At 47.2% G+C, this 14,038-nt stretch overlaps 1 protein-coding gene and 1 long non-coding RNA gene across 3 annotated transcripts in view; one reads left to right on the forward strand and one right to left on the reverse strand.

The window, feature by feature from the left end:
* LOC125914436 (uncharacterized) overlaps positions 1 to 3,682 on the reverse strand; it is a 51,324-nt gene extending 47,642 nt beyond the window's left edge. The window contains exons 1-2 of the long non-coding RNA XR_007455306.1: positions 3,390 to 3,682; positions 2,625 to 2,692 (exon numbers count right to left, since the gene is read on the reverse strand). This is a non-coding gene — a long non-coding RNA (uncharacterized LOC125914436). The remainder of the gene's footprint in view (positions 1 to 2,624; positions 2,693 to 3,389) is intronic.
* A 115-nt stretch (positions 3,683 to 3,797) lies between these two features.
* TGIF1 (TGFB induced factor homeobox 1) lies at positions 3,798 to 13,527 on the forward strand. 2 transcript variants are annotated; one of them, XM_049619693.1, is made up of 4 exons: positions 3,798 to 5,583; positions 5,695 to 6,018; positions 11,422 to 11,648; positions 12,447 to 13,527. In XM_049619693.1, the coding sequence occupies exons 2-4, from the start codon at positions 6,003 to 6,005 to the stop codon at positions 13,020 to 13,022; spliced, it is 819 nt and encodes a 272-aa protein (XP_049475650.1). In that variant the 5' UTR covers positions 3,798 to 5,583; positions 5,695 to 6,002; the 3' UTR covers positions 13,023 to 13,527. The 2 variants fall into 2 exon arrangements, with proteins under 2 accessions (XP_049475650.1, XP_049475649.1); XM_049619692.1 differs by lacking the exons at positions 3,798 to 5,583; positions 5,695 to 6,018 and having other exon boundaries at positions 10,379 to 11,648.
* The last annotated feature ends 511 nt before the right edge of the window (positions 13,528 to 14,038 follow it).

Raw genomic sequence — 14,038 nt, forward strand, 5'->3', positions numbered from 1 at the left:
ATTTTTTTTAACGTTTATTTATTTTTGAGACAGAGAGAGACAGAGCATGAATGGGGGAGGGTCAGAGAGAGAGGGAGACAGAGAATCCGAAACAGGCTCCAGGCTCTGAGCGGTCAGCACAGAGCCCGACGCGGGGCTAGAACTCACGGACCGCGAGATCATGACCTGAGTTGAAGTCAGAGGCTTAACCGACTGAGCCACCCAGGCGTCCCCCTTTTTATAGCTTTTATATTTCAAATATAATTTGACTAACTAGTCACAAATTAGAAATTATTTAAATACTCATCACTAAACAAATTGTTACATAAATGAAAAAAACATTGCAGAATATCATTATTGTTTGGATCATTGACCGGGGGTCAGAATGACAGGACAAATTATGTCATTTCCCCAGACTCCAACAACTTCCTCTGTCAGATGGGGTAATAACAAGGAATACGTCTTAAGATTGTTTTCAGTAATAAATAAGACTAAATAGGTGAAGTGTTTGCATGCTCCCTGGCATGCTATATTTAATAAATGATTGTATTCTTTTTATTAATGATTCTTACAGTCTCAATTTTTTTCTTTTTCCTTCCTTCCTTCCTTGAACTCACTACCCTGAGATCAGGAGTCACATGCTCTACTGACTGAGCCAGCCAGGTGCACCCCCTTAGAGCCTCATTTTCATGCATTATTTTGTTTAATAAATATTTATTGGGTACCTATGATGGGTGAGGCATTGTGCTCAGTGCATGAAGATTTAATAATGAGCATACAGTTTAGTAGGGGAATCAGAGGAAAATAAACAAGTTAATAGTCAAATAAGCAAAATAATTAAAAATCGTGGCTATGCAAGAAACAAAGAAACAGTTGAGCGTAGATCTGTGGTTCTCAACCGGCGGCAATCCCTGCCTCCTCCCTTCCTCCACACCATTTCCATCCCCTCTGGAGGACATCTGGCAATGTCTAGAGATGTTTTTATTTGTCACAACTTGGTGCGGAGGGTGTTACAGGCAAGTGTTGGTTAGCAGCCAGGGATGCTGCTTAACAATGCACAGGACAGCCCCCACAACAAAGAATTATCCAACCCCAAATATTAATAGGGCTGTGGTTGAGAAACCCTGAACTAGATGGTGGGGGTGGGGGGGAACCTAAATTCAGGTCAAGCGGTCACAGAAGACTTCTCTGAGGTGACATTTAAGCCAAATTTTGACTGGTGAAAAACAGCGAGACTTATAGCAGAGTGGAGTGGGCCCAGCCACGGCGGAGGGGACTTGAAAACAAAAAGTAACAGTGTGTGTCCTACACATGTGTGCCTAGGGGAAGTGAAGGGGACAAGTAAGAGAGCTTTCATGTTTCACTTTGTATGGCTTTCTTACTGAAGTTTTGAGAATAACTTTTTTTTAATTTAAAAATGGGGAAAGGGAAAAAAAAAGTACAAAAAGCAGGCAGGTTGGAAGACAGCCGCTTGCAAAACTACAGATAGATTTCAGAGAAGAGGGGGATTTTAGAACCACCCCCCCCCACCACTCCCTCCCCACCCCCATTCAGGAGGCCCTGGTGTGTAATCTGTGGTTAGTCAGTCTCTGCTTTTCACCCCTCCAAAGAATGACAGAGATCACCTGATTTAAAGCCAAATAATCTATGTCCAACACTTGGTTTTATACCTTTCAGTTCTGTTATATTTGTTGTTACTTGACTTTAAGGGGTAAAAAATAACCCACTTAGAGTTCATGTATTAAACGAGATAATTTAAATAAGTGTTCTGGGGTGCCTGGGTGGCTCAGCCGGTTGAGTGTCCCTTCTTGGTTTCTATTCAGGTCATGATCTAGCAGTTCATGAGTTCCAGCCCCACATCAGGCTCTGTGCCGACAGTGCAGAGCCTGCTTGAGATTCTCTCTCTCCCTCTCTCTCTCTCTCTGTCCCTCCCCGGCTCGCTCTCTCTCTCTCAAAAAAATAAACTTAAAAAAATAGTGTTTCATAAACTGGAAAGCACAATACAGATCCATGCTGTTGAGAATAAAGGGGGGGAAAGCTGTGCTCCACAAATAATCTTTTTGCTCTGCCCCCTTGATTCCAAACCCCCCGTAGGTAGTGAGCAATGAGGACTGGACTAGAGAGGGGAAAAGACTGAGAAAGGAAGTGCCCAGGAGAAAAGTGATTACAAACAAAAGTAGTAGCACAGTTTTACATTATTCATGTAACTGAGGCGAGGAGAGAAATCCTGATAGATAAAATCACCACAAGATGGTTGTAACCCAGGCCCTTGAAAAGACAATGGCCAACTTCTCCCTTAAGCAGCCCAAGACCCTCTGACCTGAGATGTGAAAAGATGATTATAGCGTGGTGTTTGGAGCCCTGCAGTGTGCATACTTCATAAAAGTATCTGCTCCCCAGAGACTAGAAGCCAAAGGGGTCCAGCAACTGTGAGACGCCATTCTTGCTGGAGGGAAACTGTGCCCCATCAATGGCTGTTCAGTAGATGAATGAAGTAAATACTTCTCTGATAGCTTGATAGACCTGGTATAGATATAAAAATTAACTGCACATATTGACACACTTTCCTGGCTCATTTACCTTTCTAAGTTTCTGAGTTTTTGCCTTTGAAGGGTTTGCAGGCTGTGAAGAGTAACTTAACTTACACAACTCTGTGTCTTTTCTTGGCCTTGAGGCAGCTTCAAAAGATGACACCAAATGGAACTATGTGTGCCTGGAGGGAAAAAAATAAATAATGGTGAAAAACGTTTATCGGCAGCCTTCTCCAGCACGAAAGCACTTTCTCACTTTTACTCACATAATTTTCCAATTTAACATGAATATGAATTCAGCAAATAATAGGCAGCAAAAGTGAATCCATATCATTTCTTTTAGCACTGAAAAGGAACTCAAAAGTCATTGGAACAGTTTTATGGAGAGGCCCTGCCTGGGACATAAAGGGACTGACAGAGCCAGAATTGAAACTTGTTTTTCCACCTTGAGAAAAGCAAATAAACAAAAAATATCCTAAGCAATTGCTGGTTTTTCCGAGCCCACTTTTTTGGGCTGTTTTTCTTCCCTGTGTTATGCAGACTCCAGGCACTTTCTTCCCAGAATGCAACAACAATCCAAAGCCCCAAACAAGTTTGAGACAGGCCACGGGGGTGGGGTTGGGGGTGGGGATGGAGGTCGGAGAATCCACTGGAGAGCCCTCACACGGAATGGTGCCCGTGTTCCTCTTGGGAGCATCTCTCCAGATTTAATAACAGTTTTGATAGGATTCGTTCGAGCAAAAGGTGAGCATTGGCCGGATCAAGCCGGACCTCCAGCAAGAGAGTTTAAAGTTCGGCTTTTTTTTCCTCTTTGCAATTTGAAAGAGGCTTTTAATTCTCCCCGCCCCTCCCCCTCCCCCTGTAAAGTCTGCTTTCTACCTATAAAGTCGCTTCAACTCTCGGTTTCCATCCCGGTTGCCTGAGAATCGCAGTAATTAGCCAAGCTCACTTCGACGAGGAAAAAGATACCTTTGTGTACCTAATGAGAGCCACCGCGTGGCCAAGGATAAGCACGCCGACGGAAACATTTTTGTGCCGGGCTTCTGTAAGCGGGCAGGGGGAGGGTTAAGCCGACCCGAAGGCGTGTTTTGTTGAGTGGCTTCGAAAGCCGCCGAGGCAGCCGAAGCAGCTTTCGAAGTTAGCAAACAAAGCGTCTCCCCAGTAACCGCCCGCTTCCAGACTAGGCTCCTGCCACTCAGACCGCGGAGTCGCAGCGTCGGCCGGCCCCCGACTCCTCCTCCCTGCGTCTCTCCTCCCTCCTCTCCAGTTCACCAACGGATCCGAGCCACCAATCCCAGCAACAAACAATCCTTCAAATGCTAGGACGCCGCGGCCCTCTAACGGGCGGCCTCCCGCTCGCTCCCCGCCCCACATCTGTCCCGCACTCGGGCGCAGCAGCTGATTCATCTCCAGCCAGGCCCAGGGAAGGAACTGCGCTCCAGCAAGTTGCAGACTAGCTTCCAGGCTGGTGGTTTCCCCTAGGACCATGTTTCCCCCCCCCGCCCTCTGCCGTTTTAGATGTGTGCTCTCATAGGTGCCGAGCAGTCGGCAAACCACAGAAGAAAAAAAAAGTCATAAGGTTGCTGCCTTCTTAGAATGACGCTTTTTTCCTTGTTTATTCATTTTAAGTCCTGTAATTGGTAAAACCACCCAAGCTTTGTAAACTCTGGCCTTAATTCACTCTCGAGGCGGAGGTGTCTTTTTTTTGGGAGGGCGAGTGGGTGGGAGGCTGGCTTTAATTTTCAGTGTGATCCTGAAACAGAGGCTCCAAAGTCTGGTTAGTCATCGTTTGGCCGCCTCAGCCCTTCTCGGGTTTAACATTATTTCCACGGAGCTTTTCCTGCCGGCTTCTCCATCGAGGTTACAAAACAAAAACAGCACAGAGCCGAAACTGGAGGCAGACTCAGGCGCTGACGTCTCTACTAGGTTTATTTACGGTTTGGGTGTTTTTGTTTTTTTTGTTTTTTTTTTTTTTAAGTGATGGGGAAAGTCTTAGAGAGGCATGCGACAGTTCGTTTACTTCAAAACAACGGGACACACACGCGAAAACTAGACCCAGTGGAGAGGGCGGGGAGGGGGCAGGCGTTTCTTGAAATCAGCCAAACAGCATCTGGTCTTTTAAAAGGGTAATCTCATCAAGGAACTCCTGTTGGAGTCCTAACTCTCAACCAAAATAAACTAACAGGAACATGTGTTTGCTCAATGGCTAGTTTCTGTTTGAAATTACCCGAGGGGAGAAAGGGTCCCCTAACAGGGTTTAAGTCCTAAAAGTAGACTGTTTATCGAAACATATGAGCAGCCCCAGTGTGGTCGCCCCCTTCCCTTAAAGGCGGCACTGCCGGGGTCGGAGGGTGGGGGTTTCAGGCCGATTTGCAGCCAGGCGGGCGCGCGCCCGGGCAGTCCCCAGGCTGAGACTTTTAAAGAGCATGTGAGCATGACAAGTGTCTATCCGCAACGTGTTAGATTTTGAAACTGCCGTGCAATCCATTCCGGAACTCGCAGCTTTAGCCCGGGGTAACAGACATTCGCCTGGGGTGTCTGTGTCTCACTCTCCTCCCCCACCCCGCCGTCGCTGTTGGAGGAAGAGCCCCGGGAGGAGCAGGGTGCGACGCGCCGCGCCCGCGTGTCAATGGCAGCCGCGCATTCTGGAAGAAGTTGGTTCTTGTCCTGAATACTTTTCCTACGGTGCCCCGCCCCTTGAATCAGAAGCAGCTGTCTTCTCCTTGCGGCTAGAGAGGGACGGTGGAGTTTGGGGCAGCTGTCAAAAACGAGAGGGAAGCCTTTTCTTCCCTGGGGTGGAGGAGGGGGCAGCATTTTTCCATCTGTTGCAATTTCCTAACCAAACGCACCCTCGCCAGCCCAAGGAAGAAAGGCCCAAAGGAGAAACCCAGGCATTAGGCTGGTGCAGCCGCCGCCGCCGAGCGAGGGATGCGGGCGGCGTGCGCGCTGCAGGGAGGAAGGATCGGGTTTCTGGGCTCAGCAGCCCCCACGAGTGACGGGTGACAGCGGCTAGCCAGGCGCGGAGTGAGGCAGCGCGGCCGGGGCTCTCGGTGCCGGCCTCCCTGCCTGGAAGGTGCGGGGGAGGGGCGGAGGAGCAGCGGGGCGGGCGGGGGACGGGGCGGGCGGCTGGGGGCGGAGGCAGGACCTCCTGTACCTTCCCTCTTCGCCTCTCTCACTCTGACAGCGCCGAGGTACGCCGAGCAGGAGCGGGGAACAAAGGAGACGAGTGGGGAGGGGAGCGAGTTGGGCGAAGGAGAGCCCCCGGACGACTGCCAGAAGATCCCGACAGGAGGAAGCCCAAGTGTCACTTGAATTCCACCCAAGGAGCGAGCGCCTGGGATCCGAGAGCCTTGATTAGCAATAACGGCTGAGCGCGTCCTATAAGTTAGGGGAGAGTCTGCGGGGAAGGAGGACAATCGCTTGCCCCCTCCACCCCCGCTCTTGGCCCCTCGAGACCACAGCATCGCCTAGCGCTGGAAGGGAAGCTCCAGAATGAAAAGCAAGAAAGGTAAGACTCCACGGGCTGTGCGCGCCACGGGTGCGGGTCCGGGGAAACGTGCTCGCGGGGCCCCGCCAGGCTTGGGGCGAGAGTGACTTGGTGGACTTTTCAGCCCGGGGCTCTCAGGCAGAAACCGCGGCCGTTCTCTTTGTTGAGGCTGCGTCTGAAATGGCAGTTGCTGTTTTCCTTCTAGACACAACACGAGGGGCTGTTGTGGGGAGACGGGCCTCTCCACGCTGCTGGCACGTTGTCAAGAAACACGCTCAGCGCCTTGTTTGTGCGCCTCCAAGTTTCATTGTCTCAGCCGCCACCCCACGCTCCGCGGAGCAGCCGCGTGGCTTCTCTCTGGCTCTTGCGAGCGGGGGTGTGGGCCCAGGTCGGGGGGACCCCCGCCCCGATTCTCCCGGGCTGGACCCGGGGCGGTCGGGACCACCGAGCGGCGTCGCCTTTGTCTGAAAGTTGGGCTCCCGGGCCCCCACTCCCTCCCAGCTGGGCCCCGGCACGATCTTCGCTGGGGATGGGGTGTTTTCACAATCGAAAGAATGCGCCTCTGGCCCCCAAACCGCCCTCGGGTATCGGTAGCTTTGGAAAGCTAGACTTGTAAAAACTCCCAGCCTCCAAAAGTTTTCCCACGATGAATTTGGGGCGAGATGAAGAGTTAGGACTGCGGGCAAACAGCTTAAAGCGGCGTGTGGTCAGAACGAGTCCAAGTGTGACAAGCAGGCTTGGTTGTAAGTGCACAGAGTGAGTCTGTCATTGTTTCCACGAAGCGTCCTGGAAGCGTTACAACTAAAACTTGCCGTCAGTCTGGTTTAAAAACAAAATACACAGAAAGAAAGAAAAAAAACAACCCACCGCCCCGAAAGGTCAAAGAATGTTAACTCCCCTTTGAAGTTAACTTTTGGGTCCCTGGCTGGGAGGTACCCCGAACGTTCCGTGGTGAGCCAGAGTTGGCTTTTCTGTTGTGATTTATGTGGAGTGGTTCAAAACAGAAGTTAATCGCTCAGGGAAGCCAGCGCGGGGGTGGGTTGGGGGGGGGGGGCGCTGCTGCGCATGCCCAGGAGCGTCCCCGAGTTTTTGTAACTCCACATTCTTTCAGACTAGTCCAGCGGATATAGTGAAAACCCAGTATTGTTGATGGGGCGGCCTTCAACCCGGGAGGGTGCCCTCGGCCACGTTTTCATCTTGGTGTTGTGTACCTTTCATGCTGGGCGAGTGGCTTCCCAACGCGCGGAGCTTCCCAACCCGTGCCTTCCCAGCGAGAGTAAAAGCGAAGGTCAAAACCCAGGGCAGTCAGTATTTGGGGGTAGGACACCCAGCGTCCCCTCTCCGGGGGACAGTGAGAACGTGGGGGCTTAGAGGCTCGGATGTTAAACCGGGCTCGGTGAGAAACGCGTGCGGGGAGTGCCCAAAGTGGTGTCTGGTAGGCTGTGTCACCTCAACAAGGACTGACGGGTCTAGATCCCTATTGGAAGGCGTTCTCCCTCTCCCAGTGGAACTGACGGGAGTCACTTAGGGGTTTGGGGGTTTTGTTTTGGAAAAGTCGTTCTTGTGAGCCGAAAGCAAAGCTGGGCTTCCGCCGGGGGCGGGCTCCCCCCATTGTTCGGGCTCGGGTGGGGAAGGTATTCAGCAGCCTGGCGGGTCCTCCCCGGGGCGCCCCCTCGGGTACTCTGCCCCGGCGCTCCTCGTCCCCCCACCCCCGGAGCCCCCTTCGGATGCCTCCGGGTCTTCCCCCCTCCCCCCGCCCCCCAGCAGAGAAATGAGGCTGGGACTCTCCGGCCGCGGGCTGGGAGTATTAGGGGTCAGCGGTCCCGGGGGCGCAAGGTCCTGCTCCTGAGCGCCGGCTCACGGAAACAATGAAAGGTGACGTGTTGGAGGGGAAACTTTGCGACTGGTTCCGAGCTCGTGCGGGGGAGCCGAGACTGCTGAGATTGCCCGGTTTCTTTCCCTTTTTAGGTTTTCCCGGCAAACCCTAGGGGGGGCGGGCAGACCCCTCAGAATGTTGGGGTTCACGGCCGCGCTTCTAAGTTTTTTCTTGTAATCGGAAACTCCCGAAGCCCTCAGGTTGTACAGTTGGAGGGGCCGATTTCAGCTGGGGCTGCGGAACTCGCAAGAACAAAAGCTCCCTGGCTATCCTCCCTCCCGGGCTCCTCCCTCTCCTCTAGTCCTCCTCTGTCCTGCCTCCCCGCCCCCTTCCTAAAACGACCTCGGAGGGGGCCCGCGTTCCCGGTCTGCTCAGCCAGGACCCGGGAAGAAATCTGCCCCGCCTGGCTCGTGGAGTTGGACTGCAGTCTCTTAGAAAAGTCTGTGAAAATCTTTTCAAGTTTTCTTGAAAACAAAAGCACCTTAAACTCCATCGCAGAGCCGGGGATTTCGTCCTGGTTGGTGATAATAGTATCTCGTCTTTAGAAAGCTGAGGGTGCCAAAAAGATCTTCTCACCCAGCAAATAGCTTTAGAACAAGCAAAGGCGATTCCGTGAGGAAAATCCCCGACGTCTTTTTGTACCTAGTTCCTGACAATTTGGAATTCTTGCTTTAGAATTGCTTACTGCTGGCTGGGTCCAGCCCAGCGCACCTTGGAGTCTGTGCCTGGGGTGTTAACCACGATTTCTGCGGCATCTCCTGAGATACTCTGATCAGGAAAGTTGTTAGGTTAGGTTTCCTTTTTCCTAATTGTACGCTTGAACTTTTCCTTCGATTATTCCTATTTGTAGATTCTTCTCTAGCCTCTTCTAGATATTTTTAAAAGTCCAACTTCACAACCACTGTGTCTCTGGCCTTCCCTCGCCACCCCCCACCCCCAGTTCCTAATAAGAAAAGATTGATTTTTAGAGCTGTGGGATCCATAGGCCATCTTGTGGCTTTCTAAACATTTCCTTGTATGTGGATGGAGTAAAAGAGGCTTGTGATCTCCCTCCCCCACCACCACATTTTTTAAAGTGTAAGCAGAGCAGGACCTTTGGAAACAGGCGGTAACCGGGAAACTTTTCAAAAGCTCTGTTACAATAGGAAATGAGTAACGTGGAAAAGTCTTTTTGTTTTTCCAAGCTGAGCCACAATCCGGAGGGAGAGTTTTAATGAAAACAGTCCTGACAGCAGCAAACGTGGTTTGTTGCCGTGAAATATCAGCTGGTGTGGCCAAGGAGCTGAAGTCTTAACTTCCTGTTACTTCAGCTTTTGTGCACATATTGGAAATATTTGTTAAGAGGTCCAGAGGCCTGGCATTCATTTATTTAAATGAACTGAGAACAGAGTAAAGTCACAGTGCAGTTTAGCGTTGCTTAACTGAAACCTGCTTTTGTGTGTCACTAACCTATTCTGAAAGATCAGGCTTCTTGTCAAACTAAACAAGCAGATCAAAGGGCAGGCTTCAGAGTTTTTTTTGTTTGTTTGTTTGTCTCAAACTCTTTGTTATTACCAACTTACAGTTGGGAATTCACCACTGTTCAATGAGCAAATTTTCACACTTTTTCTAGTTTAAAAGCGGGGGAGGGGGATTATAGCCTCCAGAAGAATGTCTGGCTTTTCAGACGTTGAAGAGTTTAAACAAATTGCTTTATTTAAATTTGCCTTAGTCATTCAATTACTTGACACATTTTTAAAAAGTTAGATTGCTTTATTTATCAACAGGAACTCATTTATAATTTCTTAAGGTTTTTTTTTTTTTTATTAATAGCTCTTTACCCAAATTTCAATAAAGGGTTTAAAAGTCTCTCATCTTCACAGTGAAAGCAGTTTCAGTTTTAAATGTGCCTCTTTTTTTTGTAAACTTTTTTTTTTTTTTAAAGCAGTTTCTTCTTCTGGGAAGGGGAACATCAAATACCCTGCGGTTAAAATTTAGGATTCTTGTGTGTTTTATTGATAGCCATTTGTTAAGCCTTGAGCTAAAGTGAATTTGCAAGATCATCCTACTCTTTTGTTAGAACTTGCTTTACTTTGTCTTTGGAAGGTTCCTGCGTTTTCTGTGGATACTCCCTCCAGTACCGTCTGCCCCCTGCAGTCCAAAACTAAAAATGTGTCACCAAGTCAGACTCAATTAACTGTGCGCCAGCTCATAAACAAATCTTTGAATGAGTAGCTTTTTGAGTGTTCAAATGCTTTAAAAGGATGGGTTAAAAAAAATTTTTTTTAATGCATCAAATGGGTTATCACTATGGGGAACATTGTTTTTATTTTTTATCAGGGCAAACCACTCTGAGTTGCCTCTACAAAGTCAAGAATGCGTACCTTTCCATTTCGTGTTATTTTAATTTTCTTTATATAGAAATACTGGTATTTCTAAGCATGGTATGCTTTTACATTTTAAAAATTCTAGGTTGTTTTCAAAACAGAGTTCTCAGTCATTCAGAATTGCCAGTTGTGGTTTTGAAGTTCAAAATTATGTTTAAATGTTAAGGGCCAGATCTGAATTTTTGTTGACCCCAGTCTATCATATGTGATGCAAATACTCTCTATGGCTTGTGAATTCTTAAAATTTCTGGTAGGATTAAAGTACTTACAAAGGGAGTTTCCTCTGGGGATTACGTATTCCATTTTCTTTGTCATGTAATAATTTAAGACTGAACTCTACTTATTGGTATCTAGTATTCTAGATTCCGATTAAACTGCCAGTTGAAATTTATAGGAATTTAAAAATGTAATCAGTCTGAGGTATCTTTTGACCTCTTACTCTAGTACTAGTAGTAGAAAAATATTTTTGTGTAACGAAACTGAAAACTTCAGTGATTGGTTGTATTTAGTAAAAGGTTGACCAATGCTGTCTGTGAAAAGTAGTTGCCTAAGTTTTGAAGAAATGTAGGTAGCAATGAAAAAGAAATGACCATGGAGTTTGCAGAAAATGTTAAGTGTATTTTGCCTTTAGAATACCAACTGTGATTTTTTTTTTTTTCCCCTCATAGCCATGGAAAAAATGCATGACTCTGCCTTTTTATTTAAAATCTTCAATGAACGAAGGAGGAAGAATAGCATTTAAAACGTACATTAGGACACTTGGATTGTTTTTCCTAAGTTAGCAATGACCTCAGAGAAGGTGGCTAGACACATTCCATCTGCTCTAACACCTTTCCTGTTTCGTGTGTGACAGACTATTCACTTTGAGCGCAGCTCTGTCTCTGCTGCACTAGACTTTTCTGAGCATCATTCCAAAGGAATGTAAAAAGTTAAATTCTACAGGAAAGTGCGTATGAGAGGGCATCTAACAATTGGTGGAGAATCTGTAATGTGCCACTAGTCAAATTACGCTTGAGGCTTTGCCATGTGCTCAGAAATTTCCAGACGGAAGACACTGGTCCTGTACTTGGCTCTTGGCAGCTGAGAAAACATGGTTACACACTCAATGGTCAAGAGAGAAGCTTTTGCCGTAGGTGCTCCCCTGAGAAAAGCGGTTGATGGCTGACCTTTGTCCTTTACCAGGTGTTGTGGTAGCGTCCGGCAGTGAGACGGAGGATGATGACAACATGGATATCCCCCTGGACCTTTCTTCTTCTGCTGGTGCAGGCAAGAGAAGGCGCAGAGGCAACCTGCCCAAAGAGTCTGTTCAGATTCTCCGTGATTGGCTGTATGAGCACCGATACAACGCCTATCCCTCGGAGCAAGAAAAAGCATTACTGTCCCAACAAACACACCTGTCTACACTACAGGTAAGGAAAAAGGAACAGGAAGTGTATGCACATGGGTTGTCTCTTTTCCTTTCCAAAGTCATTTTATAGCATTCCTGTATATCAAATCATGAAATGCCTCCCCACTGAAAAAAAAAAAAAGGAAGGAGTATCTTTTTCTTATAAACTTTATAGTGCTGAAAGCTAATAACTGGCTATTTAGAGAAACAGAAACCACTTGACAGTCATCTGTCAAACAACATTTCCTTTAATGCCTAAAAGAGCCTTCTTTTATGCAGCAAACATAAAGAGGAGGTTAAATCTGTCTCTATTGCCCAGGAAACTGGTTTGATATTTAAACAAGGACAGACTTCAGTGAGGTAATTCATGTTATGCCTGTTGACACAGTCATTTGAACTGGGAAAAATCAGTAACCGGGAGGAGTGGCTCTTTTCATACAGGAAAAGTTTTCCTGTAGTTGATTAACTTAAATGCTGGGGCAGTAGGTAATAGGTTAGTTCTGGGGGAGCGTTAAAGGGTAAACTTCTCTCCCTAAAATCATTTTCAGACATTTGAGAATTTTTATCCTTTTCTTCCTCCTGAAAAGGCTTAAGGATGATGAGATGAAAAAGGGAATTTGTATTAGAAAAGGAAGAGGTTTATGGCAGGAAGCAGCTCTCTTTTCTTGGCTGAGCTCAAATACCTTGAAGTAACTTTGGAAGTTCCGATTTAAGCCTTTTCACGCCTTCTTTAATGCAGAGAGAGAGATCAATTAGGCATCCCGCAGAAGGTTCTCAGAACATGTTTGCTGAGTGTTAAAGCGTACCTGTATGGTTTCAGGTCTGTAACTGGTTCATCAACGCCCGCCGCAGGCTCCTCCCAGACATGCTGAGGAAAGATGGCAAAGATCCAAATCAGTTCACAATTTCCCGCCGTGGGGCCAAGATTTCTGAAGCGAGCTCTGTGGAGTCAGCAATGGGCATCAAAAACTTCATACCAGCTCTAGAGGAGAGCCCGTTTCATTCCTGTTCAGCTGGACCAAACCCAGCCCTGGGGAGACCACTGTCCCCCAAGTCATCATCCCCAGGATCAATATTGGCTCGCCCATCAGTGATTTGTCATACCACTGTGACTGCATTGAAGGACGTGCCTTTCTCTCTCTGCCAGCCAGTTGGTGTGGGACAAAACACAGATATACAGCAGATAGCAGCCAGCAGCTTTACAGACACCTCCCTCATGTACCCAGAGGACACGTGTAAATCTGGACCAAGTACAAATACACAGAGTGGTCTTTTCAACACTCCTCCCCCTACTCCACCGGACCTCAACCAGGATTTTAGTGGATTTCAGCTTCTAGTGGATGTTGCACTCAAACGGGCTGCAGAGATGGAGCTTCAGGCTAAACTTACAGCTTAACCCTTTTTCAAGCAAAACAATTTTCACAAATGTTATGATTGTCGGGGTGATGGCAAGAGATGAACTGCATTATTTTATATATTTTTTTATTAATATTTGCACATGGGATTGCTAAAGTGAAGCTTCCTGTTACTGAGATGTCTTCAGTGGAATACAGTCATTCCAAGAACTATAAACTCAAAGCTACTGTAGAAACAAAGGGTTTTCTTTTTTAAATGTTTCTTGGTAGATTATTCATAATGTGAGATGGTTCCCAAGATCATGTGATTTTTCCCTCTCTCTCTCTCTCTCTCTCTCTCCCCCCCCCTTCCCTTTTTTTGTTGGTTTTTTTTCCCCCAGACTGTGCAATACTTAGAGAACCTATAGCATCTTCTCATTCCCACGAGGAACAGGATGCCCACATACTGTCTAATTAATAAATCTTCAGTTTTTTTCAAACAAGTATGAATCTAGTTGATTGACACCTTTTTTTCATGACATAATAAAATATTTTCTTTAAAATTTACTGTAATGCAGAGTATTTTATTGAGGAGGCACTTAAAAAGGAATAGGAATGTAGCACCCAATGAGCAGGAAGTTGGGGGTAGGGTGGAGTGTGACTTAGGGGGTGTCACCAGCTCTTTGAAGAACCGTGGACAACAAGCTAGTATGTATAAACAGGATGTGTGATATTTACTCTTGATAGGAGCTATAAGCAGGCCCTTAAATCTTTACTTACAACTGAATGACACATTGAAATGAATCATTCCGTCGGTGCTTAGCTAACCACTAAGTCCCTTGGTGATCTGTCCTGCATATTTTAGGACGTGGCCAGTGTTGAAACAAGGTCTCGAAGCACCTGATTATGGCTTAAGTTTTCAGAAGCAAACAACCCAAGCAGTCCCTCAGCATTCCCCTCTTTCACATTACCCTTTAAATTAATCTTTATTAACTGGTACGGGTAGGTTAGTCTCTACATTCAAATATAGCCTTAATTTGTACGGAAATCACCTTTGAAAACCTAAAGCATTTTCTTA

Source organism: Panthera uncia (genome assembly GCF_023721935.1).
Source record: "Panthera uncia isolate 11264 chromosome D3 unlocalized genomic scaffold, Puncia_PCG_1.0 HiC_scaffold_8, whole genome shotgun sequence".
Taxonomy (NCBI): Eukaryota; Metazoa; Chordata; class Mammalia; order Carnivora; family Felidae; genus Panthera; species Panthera uncia.